General features: G+C 39.6%; 2 protein-coding genes and 1 non-coding gene across 3 annotated transcripts; 2 read left to right on the plus strand and 1 right to left on the minus strand.

Annotated features, from left to right (window-relative positions):
* Positions 1 to 1284: 1284 nt before the first annotated feature.
* Positions 1285 to 4550, minus strand: psma5 (proteasome 20S subunit alpha 5). The gene is made up of 10 exons (XM_054616794.1): positions 4471 to 4550; positions 4109 to 4159; positions 3572 to 3638; positions 3307 to 3433; positions 2816 to 2883; positions 2620 to 2727; positions 2398 to 2456; positions 2182 to 2284; positions 1877 to 1963; positions 1285 to 1661 (listed from the first exon to the last, which is right to left on the minus strand). Exons 2-10 carry the CDS (start codon positions 4135 to 4137, stop codon positions 1584 to 1586), a joined length of 726 nt encoding a protein of 241 aa, XP_054472769.1. The 5' UTR covers positions 4138 to 4159; positions 4471 to 4550; the 3' UTR covers positions 1285 to 1583.
* A 403-nt stretch (positions 4551 to 4953) lies between these two features.
* Positions 4954 to 5025, plus strand: trnae-uuc (transfer RNA glutamic acid (anticodon UUC)). Its single transcript has one exon. It is a non-coding gene; the product is annotated as a tRNA-Glu (tRNA).
* A 1410-nt stretch (positions 5026 to 6435) lies between these two features.
* On the plus strand, positions 6436 to 14758 carry LOC129105269 (matrix remodeling-associated protein 8-like). The gene is made up of 12 exons (XM_054616199.1): positions 6436 to 6644; positions 7237 to 7263; positions 7347 to 7652; positions 8184 to 8285; positions 8373 to 8506; positions 8642 to 8821; positions 9968 to 10109; positions 13528 to 13686; positions 13773 to 13797; positions 13895 to 13980; positions 14056 to 14127; positions 14216 to 14758. The coding sequence occupies exons 1-12, from the start codon at positions 6599 to 6601 to the stop codon at positions 14236 to 14238; spliced, it is 1302 nt and encodes a 433-aa protein (XP_054472174.1). The 5' UTR covers positions 6436 to 6598; the 3' UTR covers positions 14239 to 14758.
* The last annotated feature ends 333 nt before the right edge of the window (positions 14759 to 15091 follow it).

Raw genomic sequence — 15091 nt, forward strand, 5'->3', positions numbered from 1 at the left:
ACACCGGGGGTGAAGCAGCCGGTGGTGAAGGAGCTGCACAGAGCTGCCAGGGTGTCCTGCATGGGGTGGGAGGTGTTGTTCATCAGGGATGACAGCTTGGCCATCACCCTCCTGTCTCCCACCACCTCCACCGTATCCAGTGGACACCCCAGCACACTGCTGGCCTTCCTGACAAGCTTGTTCAGTCTCTTCTTGAGATTTTGTTCTTTGAATTTAAAATCCAGGAAACGGAAGAAAAGTAGAACAAACAGTCTGGCTGATGCTTTTCCAAGAATAGGATTAGTTTACTATTTATCAGATATATTTTGTCAGTTTCCTGATAATGAAGCACTGAAACTGTCAAAAGGACAAGACAAGACAAAATATAACTGATCACCTCTAAGATAATAAATGATATTGTTAGTTACAGTACCAGTCAAAAGTTTGGACACACCTTTTCATTCACCTACTTTGAAGAATCAAAAATATAAAACACATTCTGGTTTGTTGTGTCTACCACATAATTCCATATGTGTTCCTTCATAGTTTGGATGTCTTCAATATTAATCTATAATGTAGAAAAAAAACTTTACTGTAAGTGATCTAATTGAAATTAAATATTGCCGTTCTATTTTGCACTGATGACAGTATTACTTATTATACACTAAATATTTATTACTCTCCTATTCATATGTTTATATTCTTACTCGATATTTCTTATTCTTCTTTTGTAATCTTTTAATCAACCTCTGGCACAAGACTTTCATTGGGGATTATTAAAGTTATATCTGATCTAATCAATCACTTGGTTTCATAAATCAAAAATGCTTCGAGTTTACTTTTCTATTGCAAATTTAATGTAAAATGTTGAGTCATTTTGGACATTTTGATTGGGGAAATAGACAAATTATTAATGTGTACAGAAATCCTACACAGGAATATAGGAAAATTAAGGAGCTAGTGAAATTTCTGAAATACTTTAAGTTATAATCTATTTTAATCAACTAATTGGTTCTATAAGAAAATATAAAAAGGCATTACAATTGCTTGCAAATGGAACAAGAGTGCCAGTGGAGATAAAATGCAAACTGTAGATAGAAATACTTCTTCTTTTATCATCATTGGGGGGCATTTTTTGCATTCCTTTCATAGTAAAAGTAAACAAGTGGAAAAAGAGATGGCATAGAAAAGAAAAACATAAATGGTCAGCACCTTAAACCCATATTTTTGTTTAAAAAAATAATTTAACTTTTTGGGGGAATTGGACATACGAAACAACAAGAAATGAACAAAGAGTCAGACCACTTTCTGAATACAACAGTTTAATTGAAGTACTGATTCGTAACAAAAAATACCCCCCTCCCCCCCACTGTTTTCCTGCCACTCAGACTCCTGCAGATTTGTACAGATACTGAGACAAGAAGTAAATTAGCACATTACAAAGAGAAACCTCTTATGCAATCAAAAAATCTGAATGCAGCGAGGAGAATGTGCTGATCTAATGAAAAGATGTGGTTGTGTTGTGACGTTGAGCCCAGGTGTTCGTCCATGTCCTCTCCTCCGCTGCCCCGGACTCAAAGCAAGACTATCAGGAATTTGCTGCTTTAGATATCCTTGATTACATCCTCCAGCTCCTCTTTGGAATACATGTGGAAGGTCTTCCCGGGCTCTACCGTTGCCAGCTACAGAAATTACACAGATGAGGAAAACCTGCATGAAACCTGATGAACTCTGGCAGTAATGTGCCAACAGAACACTGCTTACTGTTATTTTCAAACAAAGGGTTGTACTGATGCGTTTCAAGTACACATTTTCACGGACAAATTCCATTTTCAAGCACCTCTCCGAGATAAAAATCAATTATTCAGAAAATGGGTGAAAATGAATAATAACAAACCTCAATGTTGGTGGCATTGAGCTTCTCCTCCATCACCTGCTTCAGAATGGTGAGAGACGACTTGATGGCATCTTTTAATGTCATAGACTGCAAGTTAAATAGGGAGAGGGGGACAAACAGAAAAGAGTCCTTGTCATTTGCATGTCTTTCCTTTATGTTGGACTATACGGATAGAAAACATCAAAATATGTGCTTCAAATCTTTAAAAAACTATTCACAAAGTCTCACACAGGATATCAGCTTATTAACATCACAATTTAGTTAGCTGATGTTCCTGTTAAGTTAAAATACGCAGTGGTCTGTACCTTGTGGTAGACTTCTTGCAGAGAGCTCTGTGCTCCCTCAGAAGCTGAGCCGATGGCCCGAGCATCACACTGCACAAAGGTCCCTGATGGGTCCATGTGGTACCTGCATTCACAAACAAATAGCAGTAAAGTCTCTGTTTAATCCAATTAAAGGTGAGCATGCCTCTGTTTAAAATGTCAAGATTGTAAGGATCCAAAATAGTAATCTTTACGTACAGCTGGGGTCCTTTCTCATCCACTCCCCCGAATAGAAGTGCTACGCCGAATGGTCGACTCTGTATAGATAACAGCAAAGAGGAACGAAGCAGAGAGAAGACTACAGTTTATGCTAGTTTACTTGAATACCATCAACCATTATGCCTCTGAAAAAAAGAACAACATTGGCTTGAGGTTTGAATAGATGAGGAGTTTAGCATGGAAATGAGCCACGTGACTGACCATGGCACCAGGATCAGCGTCCTCCTCTCCAAACTGCAGCGCCAGGTTGGACACAGCCTGAGTCACACTCTCCACTGTCATCGTCTCATTGTACGTGAACCAGTGGTTCTAAGGAAGAAGATATACAAATTATGCACAGGTATAACACCAGGTGCTGAGTGAACTGCTTATATTACTATTTGCTCAGCATTCTTACCTGGGTTTCCACTCTTGCTTTGTCAATTAGAGTCTTGGCATCAGCTATCAAGCCACTCATGGCGCAACCTTTGAGGCAGAAAGAAAGAAAATGCACATGCTATAGCGTAAGCCAACAATCATGCTCAATCAACTGGGTGAAATGTTATGTCATTCCATGTTATCTGAATGAAGATAATCATGCAAAATGAAAGGGTGCGCCCGATAAAGCTTTGAAGTCACATATGTAAGGCATATGACTGAGACAGCATCCTATCAATTAAGCACTATGACGAGGTGTGCATTTTAAAAATATCCCAAAGCTCAAATTATTTAATACCTTATGATACCTTTCAGCATTGCTAATACTTTCATTTATTTTATTAATTTTTGAATAAGCATTTTGTTGCTTCAATTTCCCTGTGTTCCTCTATTTTTGCCCATTTAAATTTGAATCTACTTTTCAGTAAATATGTGTCTGACAGCTGAAATTCAGTTTATCCTGCTACTCACCGATGTGAGTGTCAATCTCCACAATCTTTTCAATGCTGTTGGGCTCCATCAGTGGAGAGGTAATTCTCTTTTCCACAGCCAGACACACCCCCTCTGAAGTCTGGATACCGATGGCTGTGGAGCCCAACTGGGAAGGCAATGCCAGACCAAAGAAACTTGTGAGCATCAAGGTTGACATTTTATTTATTTGGGGAATTTAGTATAAAATATCACACAAAAAAGAAGACTATAAGTCAACCTAAGTGATTCAGTATGTTATACTCACTTTAATGGCCTCTATGGCATATTCAACCTGGAACAACCTCCCTTCAGGAGAGAATGTGTTCACACCTCTGTAAAATAGATTGGGGAAAAAAGGATTACTAATAATAGTTATCAGTTCTACATCGATGGAAAACGACTTGTGCTGCAAATAAACAAATAAATATGTAAAGCATTATGTTGTGTTTGTGTTTAGAGGTACCGTTTAAAGATTCATTTCAGCTGCCTATCATGAGTGGAACAGCACATTTAATAAACACTAGTTTTTTCTGATTAAATAAAGTTTTTCTTTTTTTAAATATCGATACCGAAAGTGAAAGCATGCCAAGTTATAGCGAAGTGACTAGCTAGCTGCTAGCTAACTACCGACAACAAACAGCAACTAAGTTACAACAAGGAATGGAAACAAAAGTACTTTGAGCAGTCAAAAACAATAAATGCCTGTTCAAACAACTCCTCAACATAACTGAGCTTTCTTAAATCGGATCGTTTCCACTGAGAAGCTCTCAAAAAATGACAAAGCAGTTTGTGTTGCACTTACCTGTCATATTCCGATCTGGTCAAAAACATCTTTAAACGTTGAACGCAGGACCTGCAAAAGAGAGGAAAGGTTTACGTAAGACTACTGCACTGTACACACAGTTAAAGCAATTATTAGGCAAGGGCAATTCATTGCTTCGAGTCTGCCTTGACACCGGGGGATTAGCTAGCTAAAGTTAGCTGCGATACAGAACAGCATGCTAGCTAACTGACGCAGCCAATCACTGAAACGGAACAGAGAGAGCTCACAGAAGGCTATCATCGATACCCGGACATAATACAAACATACAAAACATTTAAATAACATCCATCAACATTCAGCAATAGTCCTTTTTACTAATTACAGCTGTTAGACTGATTTACCTCTAGCCACATACACTTGAATGAGTTCGCTAGTTTGAGAGGAAGAGACTGGGGTGCAACATCCAAACGCGCCGGGTGTCAACAAATCGGAAACAAAGGTTCCGGGTGTGTCGAGCCGTCTACATTTTTGGAATATCAGCTTTGTTAGCAACGACGACAACGTATACTGTCTGCTATAAAATTACTTTCACGCTGATATGAAATACAATATGAGGAATTTTCACATTTTACATTATAGGGCAGGTTATTGTAATAATGGGTTAAATAAAAGAACACAGATCAACTATTCAGACTGGAATGGAAACACCTGACCAGAAACATTATTAAGGGTTTAATATAAATCATCAATGTTTTGACTCTTTAACGAAAATTATTTATGGATTATTATTATTATAGAATATATTTTAACCATGCCAATCAGTTCAGACTGATTTAAGTAGTCGTAATTTCATATTTGGATTTTGTCATTGGACGTTGCATCCGTCCCATATGGTCTAGCGGTTAGGATTCCTGGTTTTCACCCAGGCGGCCCGGGTTCGACTCCCGGTATGGGAACTCACTTTTGAAGAAAGAAAGAACCAGTGTACAGATCCAAAGCTGAAGAGCTGTGTATCTGTATAACCTCAGTGCTTATAGGAACACACATCAATGCAATAATAGTTAAAATAGTTTTGTTTTTTTTTTCTGTCTGTAAATATTATATTTCAGTTATTGTGTTTTTCTACTGTTTTTATTGCTTATTTATAATACTTGTTTTTTATTTTTATTTTTTATTTTTCATTTTTTATTTTTATCTTGTCTTTCTTTACTATGTCTCTTGTGTGCACTTTAACTCTATGCTGCTGTAAACCTGCAAGGATTATCTTATCTTATCTTATCTTATCTTATCTTATCTTATCTTATCTCATCTCATCCATCCGAAAAACTCTTTGCAATATTCTAACAGGATGAATATTATGCTGTAAATGTGCAATGACACGTAAACAGCCACTAAGCGTCACCTGGGAGCTGAATAAAGAGAGGAACCATCAGAAACACGTGGATACTGAGCTACTCTTAATTAAGGATTATCTTATTTTATCTTATCTTATCTCTTCTGGATAAATAGGCTAAATATTGCTATATCCAGTTAATATAATACGGTGCACTTAAAATGGCTTGTATATTTTTACACGTGTTGTGGATTAATTTAATAATGACGATTAAGGACAAATTATAGCTTCATCTCCTGGCCATGTGTTGGATAGTATCCATATTTTTACATGTAGAGGTCAAGTAGTGGTGGAAAACGCATTTCTACTTCCCCAAACAAATGGTTTTGTTTTTACTTGAATTACCTAAAATACCTACAGAAGTACTGCCACGTATCCAAAGTTAGTTTTCAATAATGTCTATTGTGTGTCTTCATAGTTTAGGCAACTGTTTCACATTGGCACACGTTTTAATTCACTTTTATTCAATATTTTGAAGTTTGTTTTTACTTTCCTTAAGTTTAAATATTTGTCAAGCAATGAAAATGACTATAATGCACTATTGTTATTATTATTATTATTATTATTATTATTATTATTATTATTATTATTATTATTATTTATTATTAATGATGCTCTGTTTAAGCAGTATTTTAGTTTTCTGGCTGTTTAAGGGCTTAAGGTTGAGCCAATTTTATTACACTATTGGGTAGAGTTATCTATAAGAATGCATGTAGAATTATGCTTTTTATCTGGAAAAGTAACTAGTAAACGTAAGTGTCATACAAATTAAGTTGGGTAAAGTGCTTTTTGAATTACAGTTAAGTGCAGAACATATAATATATTCTGTCAATATTTGCATTTTGAGATGATCTTGTACTGTTTCAGTTCTGTGAGGAGAGGGGATGTTCATGCAGGCCCAAGGTGTCAGGTTTCGTTTTCCGGGTGGGATCAGTTCAGTTTGGTCTTGTTTTGGTTCAGTGTTGAAGTCCAAGCGTGACGTTGGCTGTTACTTATTCAAACTCTGAGACATCTGACCAAATCAAGTCCTGCTGCCGCTGCGGATTGATCTGGATATACATTAGGTCTTTGTCTTACCTTCAGGACCGTCTGCCAGGTGCACAGCCCTGACCAGACGCAGGACCACAATAGTAAACATGAAGAGGGAGGACTTCATTTTTCAAGCTCTCCTCTTAATCCACAGTAAGTAGACTGGAGTTTGGTTTGAGTAGCATTGTTTTATATATAGGTGCATGTAGAGCAAGCAAACATAAAAACCTATCATTATTGTTTTAAAACCATAGCCCATTAAGGCCAAAAATCTGCATCAGTAGTGGTATAAATTAGATTTAAATGTATGGTTTTTATTATTTTCCTAATTTACTCTTTTTCTTTGAAGAGATTAGAGAGACAGACATTGTTTTTTGGAATATTTTCAGTTTTATATTAAAGCCAGACCTGATGCTTCCTTCTGTCCACCTGATGCTTCCAACACAGAAAAACACATTCCTGTCAGATGAGTTCAAAAGCATCAGATCCTCTTAAGTGCGCATTTTGAATATCAGTCAAAGATTAGATTTTACGCTATTTTTAAACAGAAGCCATAAATTGTATGTTGTTGATCTAATTTACTGACCTTGAATCATTTTATTAACTGAACCAAATCCAGCTGTAGTTCAGTCTGAATTTAGAGTGCCTCCCAACATGTCGAAGTTATACATTTTAACACAACATGGAGTCTGAAGGTCTGTTTAAGTGATTATCCTATTCACCTTCCCTACTGTTTCTTTTTCAGTCCCGATGGTCTGCCTCTTCACTGCAGGTATGTTTCTCTTTGTGTGTGCATTGTTAATACATTCGGAATGTTACAGTGTGTAAACTCAACACCCTCTCTCCGCCCTTCAGTGTCTGCTCAGTCTGACAGCAGCAGCAGTGTGGTGGTGGCCGGGTATAATGTAAGCGCTCCCGCTGGGTCCAAGGTGGTGCTGCAGTGTGTGAGCGGCCGCATGGTGTGGACCAGGGACAGGTTGAGGGACCGGCAGAGGGTGGTCCACTGGGACATGTACCGGGCCCGTCCGGACTACGTCATGGAGAGGGTGCTGGACATGTTCTCCACAGGGGAGCAGAGGATCTACAACTCCTACAACCTGGACAGGGTTGGCCTCAGCCAGAGAGCCTTCAGGGAGGGGAACTTCTCTCTCGTCATCAAAGGTCACACTCATTGTCTTTGACTCTGTAGCTGTTGGTGAGAAGAATTTTGCTTTAGATAGGTTATCCATCCGTGACAATAAATTTGCTTTCATATATTTATGAGGCTCCCTCCCTCAAGGGAATTTTCTCAGCATACTTGGTAAAACAGATGTTAATGCGTCCCATCTCAGCCAACACAACAGATCTCTCTTTATCTATTATTCCACAAAAATGTGTTAATTGTAGTGTGTTACAGAAGTGGTTTTTGTTTAACCTCTCTCGTAAAACATGTGTGACAAACTGATGTTTTGAAACGTGCATTTAAGTGCTTGTGGGAGACTTTCAACATCCACACAATAATACAATTAAGAGTTGAAACTAAAGCAAAAAACATTTAGATTTCAGAATGATTAAATGGAATAAATGTGAAGTAAACAGGGTTATAACTCATAAACTACAGCAAAAGCTGTGGGTTTTTAAGTGATATAACATTGATTTTACCCGACATTATCAGCATGTCTGCATATTCTGTGTTTCTGCATGTGATCACAGACGTGACGATGAACGACAGAGGCCTGTACTCTTGTAACCTCCACCATCTCTACTGCCACCTGTACGAGACAATCAGAGTACAGCTCAACGTCACCAAGTCACGTACGTATCACACTGCACACACTCATCAGCATCTTCAACGTATAGCAACTTTAAAGCTGACTCCACCTGTCCTTTCCGCACATAAAGGTCGTAAAGAGCAGCGCTTCTGGGATGGACAAAAGGCGGTGTACGTGGTGCTGCTTGGTAGTACTGTGGTGCTTCCCTGCATAAACCGGCGTAACGTGTGGACGGACTGGAGCGACGAAGAGGAGGACCAACAGGTGCGTAGAGTGCTTGAGCTTGTTTGTAGGTTTTCTTCAGACAATAGGGCTCAGTCTAGATTTACTTTTAATTTAAAGGGATTATGTGATATTTACTGAAAAATGTAACTTCTTCCCTACGTTGGTGGCCTCCAGGTGGTCCACTGGGACCAGCAGTCCCCAGGAGTTCGCCACGACCGCGCTGACCGCTTGGTGGACTTGTACGCCTCTGGGGAGCAGCGAAGCTACGGACCGCTGTTCCTCCAGAGGAAGATGAACATCAGCAATCGAGCCTTCGCAGAGGGAGACTTTTCTCTTTCCATATCTGATCTGCAGGTTTGTGTGTGTAAAAGGAGAGCAACTTAACAGAAAACGCCACAAGAGCCTGATAGCTTCAGTCCTCATAGTAAAAATAAACTGCCGTAAGAGGTACACTTCCCACTGGATACCCCCTTACTGTGTGTGTGTGTGTGTGTGTGTGTGTGCATGTAAACAGTGTTTCCAGAACACATGTAACCTTCATTAGTAATTCAGCTCTTTATCGCTCTGTTGGGGAAAAAGAGGTTGGCAGTCATAGTAAGTGGAGCTACATCTCTTGTTTAACAACAGTAGCATAACATACAGTAACAATATCTGTGCCATTCGTAGTGATAGCAAGCAGAGAAACGCTTACAGTCCCATTTTAGAAATCTCAAGGTCTCGTGTGTTTTATTTTTGATAGAGCTCATAAATCAGAACATTTAGGTTAAATACAGGATCAGCGGACTCAGGGGGATTAACAACAACATTTTGGCAGGGGGGCAGGTTTCCTGTCAGCTACAGGCAACACTCAGCAGACTGTCAGACCACATCTGTTCATGTTATATGGTGAGAATCAATTAGCTCTAATGTAACACAAAATCTAGAATGGGATAGATATTTTTTAAGGCTCACAGAGCTGCTAGCAGAATGCCCTGTTACAAACAGACCTATACACAAAGCGTAGTAGAGTATGGGCTACACATAAATCCTAAAAATAGGGCATTTCTCTACACTTCAAAACTGCTCCGATGTTAGACATTCCTTGAAATATTTTTGTCCACTTTTGTGATAAGGGAAACAATCCAACCGTCAGAAATATTTGGTTTATTTTAAATGAGCCAGAGCACTTTCATCAGTGGTTAAAGGTTTAAATATATGTAAAAAAATCTTTATTAGCATGGATTTTCCTGGTGTCTTGTGTTTGTGTGCACATTCAAATGAATTCATTCTGGTGTTTTTGAGCTCCAGCTTCTTTTGTTGTTGGTGTTGTTTACATTTTGAACACATGGTTTCATCTGAAACCACACACAGAAGCCTTTAATGTGTGTGTGTGTGTGTGTGTGTGTGTGTGTGTGTGTGTGTGTGTGTGTGTGTGTGTGTGTGTGTGTGTGTGTGTGTGTGTGTGTGTGTGTGTGTGTGTTTGTGTGTCTGTCTGTCTGTCTGTCTACCTTCAACCCACAGCCCAGAGACCAGGGGATGTATTCCTGCCACCTCCACCACCATTACTGTGGTCTACATGAGAGGAGAGAGTTTCAGGTCACAGTGGAAGCACCAGTGATTCAGACCACACTGCCAGCCAAAGCACTGCCCAATGAAGACAAAGGTAACACACACACACACACACACACACACACACACACACACACACACACACACACACACACACACACACACACACACACACACACACACACACACTCCTTCTGCTTTAGTTATAGTTAGTCAGTGTGAGTGCCTTAGCAGAGATAATGTTTTATGACTTAGTGGATTTAAACTATCATGAGTAAAATAAGGAAAAACAAGACACACAAACACATCTGTTCTTTCCTTCACTCCTCCCCTCTGTGCCTCCTCGTCTTGTCCTCATGTTATGATCTCTCTCTGCCTCAGACTCTCCACAGATCACAGTAACAGCATAGATGGAGATGAGAAGACGAGGGGAAGAAAAGCTCTTATTTCTGAACTTTATGTTTAGTTCCTTGAGAGATTATTTCATGCACTGTCAGCTTGTCTGACGCCAGACCCCTGAAACCACACACACTCCCACACAACTCCAAACCTCACCATCATCTCCCTCACTCTCCACTATTTCGTCATTATGCCACTACTCAACAGACTTTTGTTTTATTCCTTTTTTTGTTTGGGGGAACTGTTTTCTGTCTTTAGTGCATTATTCTACCTTCTTTTTCAGCATGTTCCTCCCCGTTTCTCCTCTCTCGATTATTTAGTTCACATTACTAAGTGCTTTGACCTGCCTGCCTCAGAAATCCCTTCCCTGGGTGCATATTACAAAGAATAGAAAGGAAAGAGAGAAGGAGAGTGCATTGGCTCGTTGGCATGCCATTTGCCTACCTCACATTCTTGAAGAATGAGATTTCTGAGATGAGATGAGAGCTTTTTTTTGGTGCGTGTGTCTGTGTTTCCAGTAGGTGACTGAGGCAAAGCCCATAATGGCAGATGTATCAATGTGCGGAACTCATTGAGAGAGGTTTGGAAATGAAAAATGCCTGTGGTCAAATCCATCTATGAGTGTGTGTGAGTGTGCGTTTGTGTGTGTCTGTGTGGGTGTCAAAGAGCATGCCAAGTCCGATCTCATTTCGGAGGAATCTCTCGGATACAGTCTTTGGACACAATTAATCCTTCACTCCCCGAGCTGTAATAATACAGTAGGATAGTGCCTTGGCATACATGATTACTCTTCCAGCACAGGAGTCAGTTCGTGCAGTTTCTCCCTCTGTGTTCTCAGACATTAGAGCCCCTCTGTAGTATTTTACCATCTTATCTGATCCTGTTCTGCCCTCTCTGACTGTCTGCTGCCCTGTTGACTTTGGCTCTCTCCTGACATTCTACAGACGTCTAACTCTTCTGTCTGTCCAGCCTTCTCTCTGTTTGTATATTTTCATCGCGCTCATGTCACTCGCTCTTTTCCATCGCTTTTCACACTTTCTTTTTCCCTTCCTTTATGAAGAAAGAGAACTGTTTTCCTTGATTTATGGTCAAGAGCAGGGAGTTTGCTTCATCTGCGCGGCAGCACAGCCAGCTGGCAACACAGACAGACCAACTCAGAAATGGATGAGGTTTTTGAAAGGGAGATACATAAAGAGAGGTATGGGAGCAAGAAGTCTGTTGATGAAATAGCGGAGAAGAGATGTAGGTCAACCCTCCCTCCCTCCCATCAGAGTTATTTCTCATTGCAGTTTGAACAGGAAGAGGACGGGGCAACCAGTCTAAACACAAACACATATGTTCCCATCTGGGCACGGGTCAGCAGAAAATGGCTTTAAACTATATAAAAGGATTAGAGGATTTGTTGTTTTCATGTACTCTGCAGCTTTGTATGCGCTTTAAGTTTGTGTTTTGGATCAAGGTCTTTTCTTGCTTCATATTGCGAGTGAATCCTCTGGAGAATCATCCTACCATCCCTTTCCTCTCCCTTGGCTCTCCTCCTCTGTTCCACCCCGCTCTGTCCTTCCTTCAGTCCTCTTACTCTCCTCACTTCTCTGTGTTTTACTGCCAGGAAAAGTAAATCACAGCATGACTTTCTGTCTGGATCTCATTTTGGCTCAAATATGTTGAGTCTGAGGTCCACAGCTGCTTCTTGCCTTGCACTTTTTTAATGAGGCAAAATGAAACCAGGCGTTCCCTCACCCCTCTGCTTGTCAACACTCTGCAGAATCGCACATATCACCTAATGCTTAATTATTTCCCCGCTGTCCTGGGAATGAGTTAGACATTTCTTTATAGCCATAAAATGCCATTACATGTAAAATTTGCAATGTGTCAGAGCTTACATCACACTCACAAACGGGCGACAACAAATGCATGCATGTGTAGCCAAATGCCCAGACTGAAAATGATTTTGTTGGGCATGGAGTGTCCTAGAATTAGATCTAGTACGCTGCTTCAAACACACATAAGACACAAATCACAGAACTGCACATGCACTGGGAAGAAAGAATAGATTAATTTAATCAAGTCTTTTTGTGTGTGTTTTTCCTAAACAAACTGGTACCAAATTATAATTCTGAAAGACAAAGTGACAGTGTGTATCTATCAGAGACATTATTATTACATGAAAAAATTGATTATTTTCCTTCTTTAAATTATGTTCTTGTTCACTGAAGAAATAAGGATTTTGTACGGTGGTAACCTGGTCACTATGTAACAAAAATGTACACATTTGCATCCATACTAGCATCTATATACGGCTGTTGATGAGCATGCTTACATACTCACAATGACTTTGGTACACTAACCTGATAATATTTACACTTTTTTCCCCTAGCTCAGCATGTAAGCATGCTTTGATTTGCTAGTTAGCACTAAATACAAAGTTGCTTAGGTTGGCAGAAATGTCGATGGTCATATATTGAAATTTATGACAACAATAAGTGTGACCTAATGAGCGCGCTAGATTAAGGGTTTACCAAAGTTAGAACCATTCATACGAAGGGGGGTACTAATATTCCTAAAATTTTATGACAACCCACCAAAACGTTTAGACATTTCACTAAAATCTACAAATTGCAACCTCAGAGGGGCGTTAGAGGAAAATGATAGTAATAAAATATATAATCAGGGAAACCATGAATGTTTAAACCAAAGTTTTTGCAAATCCAAAAATGAGATGTTGCAATGTTTCACAGGATAATTGCAAAGAAATTGCGGGCTGATGGTGCTGGAGGAAAAGTCAGAGTATTACCAAAGTCTCTAGGGTTGAATTTCATGGCCATCCATCCTGTAGTTGTCGAGATAGTTCAGTCTGGACCCTACTAGTGGACGGACCAACCAGCACTGATAGTGCGGCTAAATATGTTGTGACTGAGAAAGAGAATTCTGAAGTTAAATACTCCACAAATAAAGTTCAATGGAGTTCTGTGTCACTCATGAGGCATGCAGTGACTGTTCGATGCAAGGTCTGGTCTTGTTTATTACTTTTGTGAAACTCACAATGACACATTGGTCTGTTTGTGAAAGAAAAGATAAAAGAGAGACCTAATGCTGACTGTTGTGATTCTCAGACACCACTAAGGCTGAGTCACCGCGAGTCATCAATGTTATTCTGCCCGACCAGAGGCACCACTTTCTCATGCCGCTGGGCTACGTCCTCACCTCCTTCCTGCTCCTGGCATTCATTATCCTCATCATCATCCTCATCACACGCAGACGGAGAACCAAAGGTCTGACCTGCAGCACCTCAGTCTGACTGTAGATTTAAATTGAAACAACATTTCTGAATCTCATCTAAATTTTCCTGTGTTTTCAGAGTTTTACCCGCAGTCATCCATTAGGTGAAAACACACAAACACGCTCACATAATAACTGTCTTTCTCTTTAACACACACACACACACACACACACTCATATTTCTCTCTCTTACCGTGATAGGTCCATAAGAAGTCAGAGCAGCTCGGAAGAGCTTGAGATGGACGTTACTGAAGTGAACGTGTGCAGCCGGGAGGAGAGAAGATTTGGTGAGTCAGATGAAAGAGAGAAAAAGTGACTTTTCTCTTGACTGCGTGTTTTGACTTTCTCCTATGGGATTTTAGACTACAAAAACAACCTGCTGAAAGAGAAGGTCCACACGAACACTCAGCCTAAAGTCATTGATCTTGACAAAGGTAATACCCATACACAAAGTCAGCCATCATTAATTGTTTTCACATTTTCATCCTCCTTAACCTTCATTTTGACTTGTCTTCTTTGCAGAGATGCAGAAATTCTCCAAGTGAGGAAAAGTGAGACTGGAGTCACTGGCTGGCCAGAGGCTGCACACATTTAACAGCTCCACACTGCCTTCTGTCAAGGCAGGAGAGACAGCGAGAGACTAAATGTTGTGAGATTCAGAAAACCAGTAAATACAGCTCAAACTGAGGCATTGTGTTTTTGGATTGTCAGTATTAGTAACAAAGGAAAGCTGATTTTGCTCTAATTGTACCACTGTCACAGCACAACAGCGCCACCCACAGGGGAATCTGAACCTGGCTGTTAGATGTAGGAGCAAGTGTACATAAATTGCGATTGAGTGGCTATGAATTATGGGTTATTAAAGCTTTGGTCATTATTTCTCAAGTTAACATTTTTTTTTCATTTCTTTCTTACTCACATATCCATCTTGGCTTAACTGACTGGACTGATGCACCACTGAGATGCTACTATCAGTGTGTACTACTTCCTGTATGCTTTAATAAACTGTACGCTAACTGTGGAATGTTCCATTTTTAAATGTAATAAAATTCAATGTTTGACACTGATGTTTGACTGAAGTTGGTTATTCATCATTGATTTGAGGAGATAACCTTGTCTATTTATTTCAAATTACTTAAATATTATTATAACTTGTTAAGCGAGCGTTGACAAAAGAAAGGGTTTGGAAATAGGATAGGAGAAGCACAGATGAAGCAGCAAAATTAATTCAGTCATAGTTAATCTGACCATTTTCACCTTTGCTTTTCCTACCATGACATATCAAAAGGGGCCAATATCAATGTAGTGGTTCCCAAAAAAATCTTCATTCCTTCATTTGAAAGTTGAGAACAAGTTAAGCTTCTTCATGCTTTTGATTTGACTGACATGTCTTTTATA

This window comes from Anoplopoma fimbria, chromosome 17 (assembly GCF_027596085.1).
Source record: "Anoplopoma fimbria isolate UVic2021 breed Golden Eagle Sablefish chromosome 17, Afim_UVic_2022, whole genome shotgun sequence".
In the NCBI taxonomy this organism is placed as follows: Eukaryota; Metazoa; Chordata; class Actinopteri; order Perciformes; family Anoplopomatidae; genus Anoplopoma; species Anoplopoma fimbria.

Bases quoted from the DNA above. Each gene is read 5' to 3' on its own strand.
- psma5 (XM_054616794.1), bottom strand. From the start codon at position 4,137: ATGTTTTTGACCAGATCGGAATATGACAG. The intron at 2,884-3,306 runs GTGAGTAGCAGG...TCTGCCTCAAAG, and splicing joins GGAGATTGACACTCACATCG to GTTGCGCCATGAGTGGCTTG. The intron at 1,662-1,876 runs GTTTGTTATTAT...TAATTTCTGTAG, and splicing joins TCAATGCCACCAACATTGAG to CTGGCAACGGTAGAGCCCGG.
- LOC129105269 (XM_054616199.1), top strand. From the start codon at position 6,599: ATGAAGAGGGAGGACTTCATTTTTCAAGCTCTCCTCTTAATCCACA. The intron at 8,822-9,967 runs GTTTGTGTGTGT...TTCAACCCACAG, and splicing joins TTTCCATATCTGATCTGCAG to CCCAGAGACCAGGGGATGTA. The intron at 10,110-13,527 runs GTAACACACACA...TGTGATTCTCAG, and splicing joins ACTGCCCAATGAAGACAAAG to ACACCACTAAGGCTGAGTCA.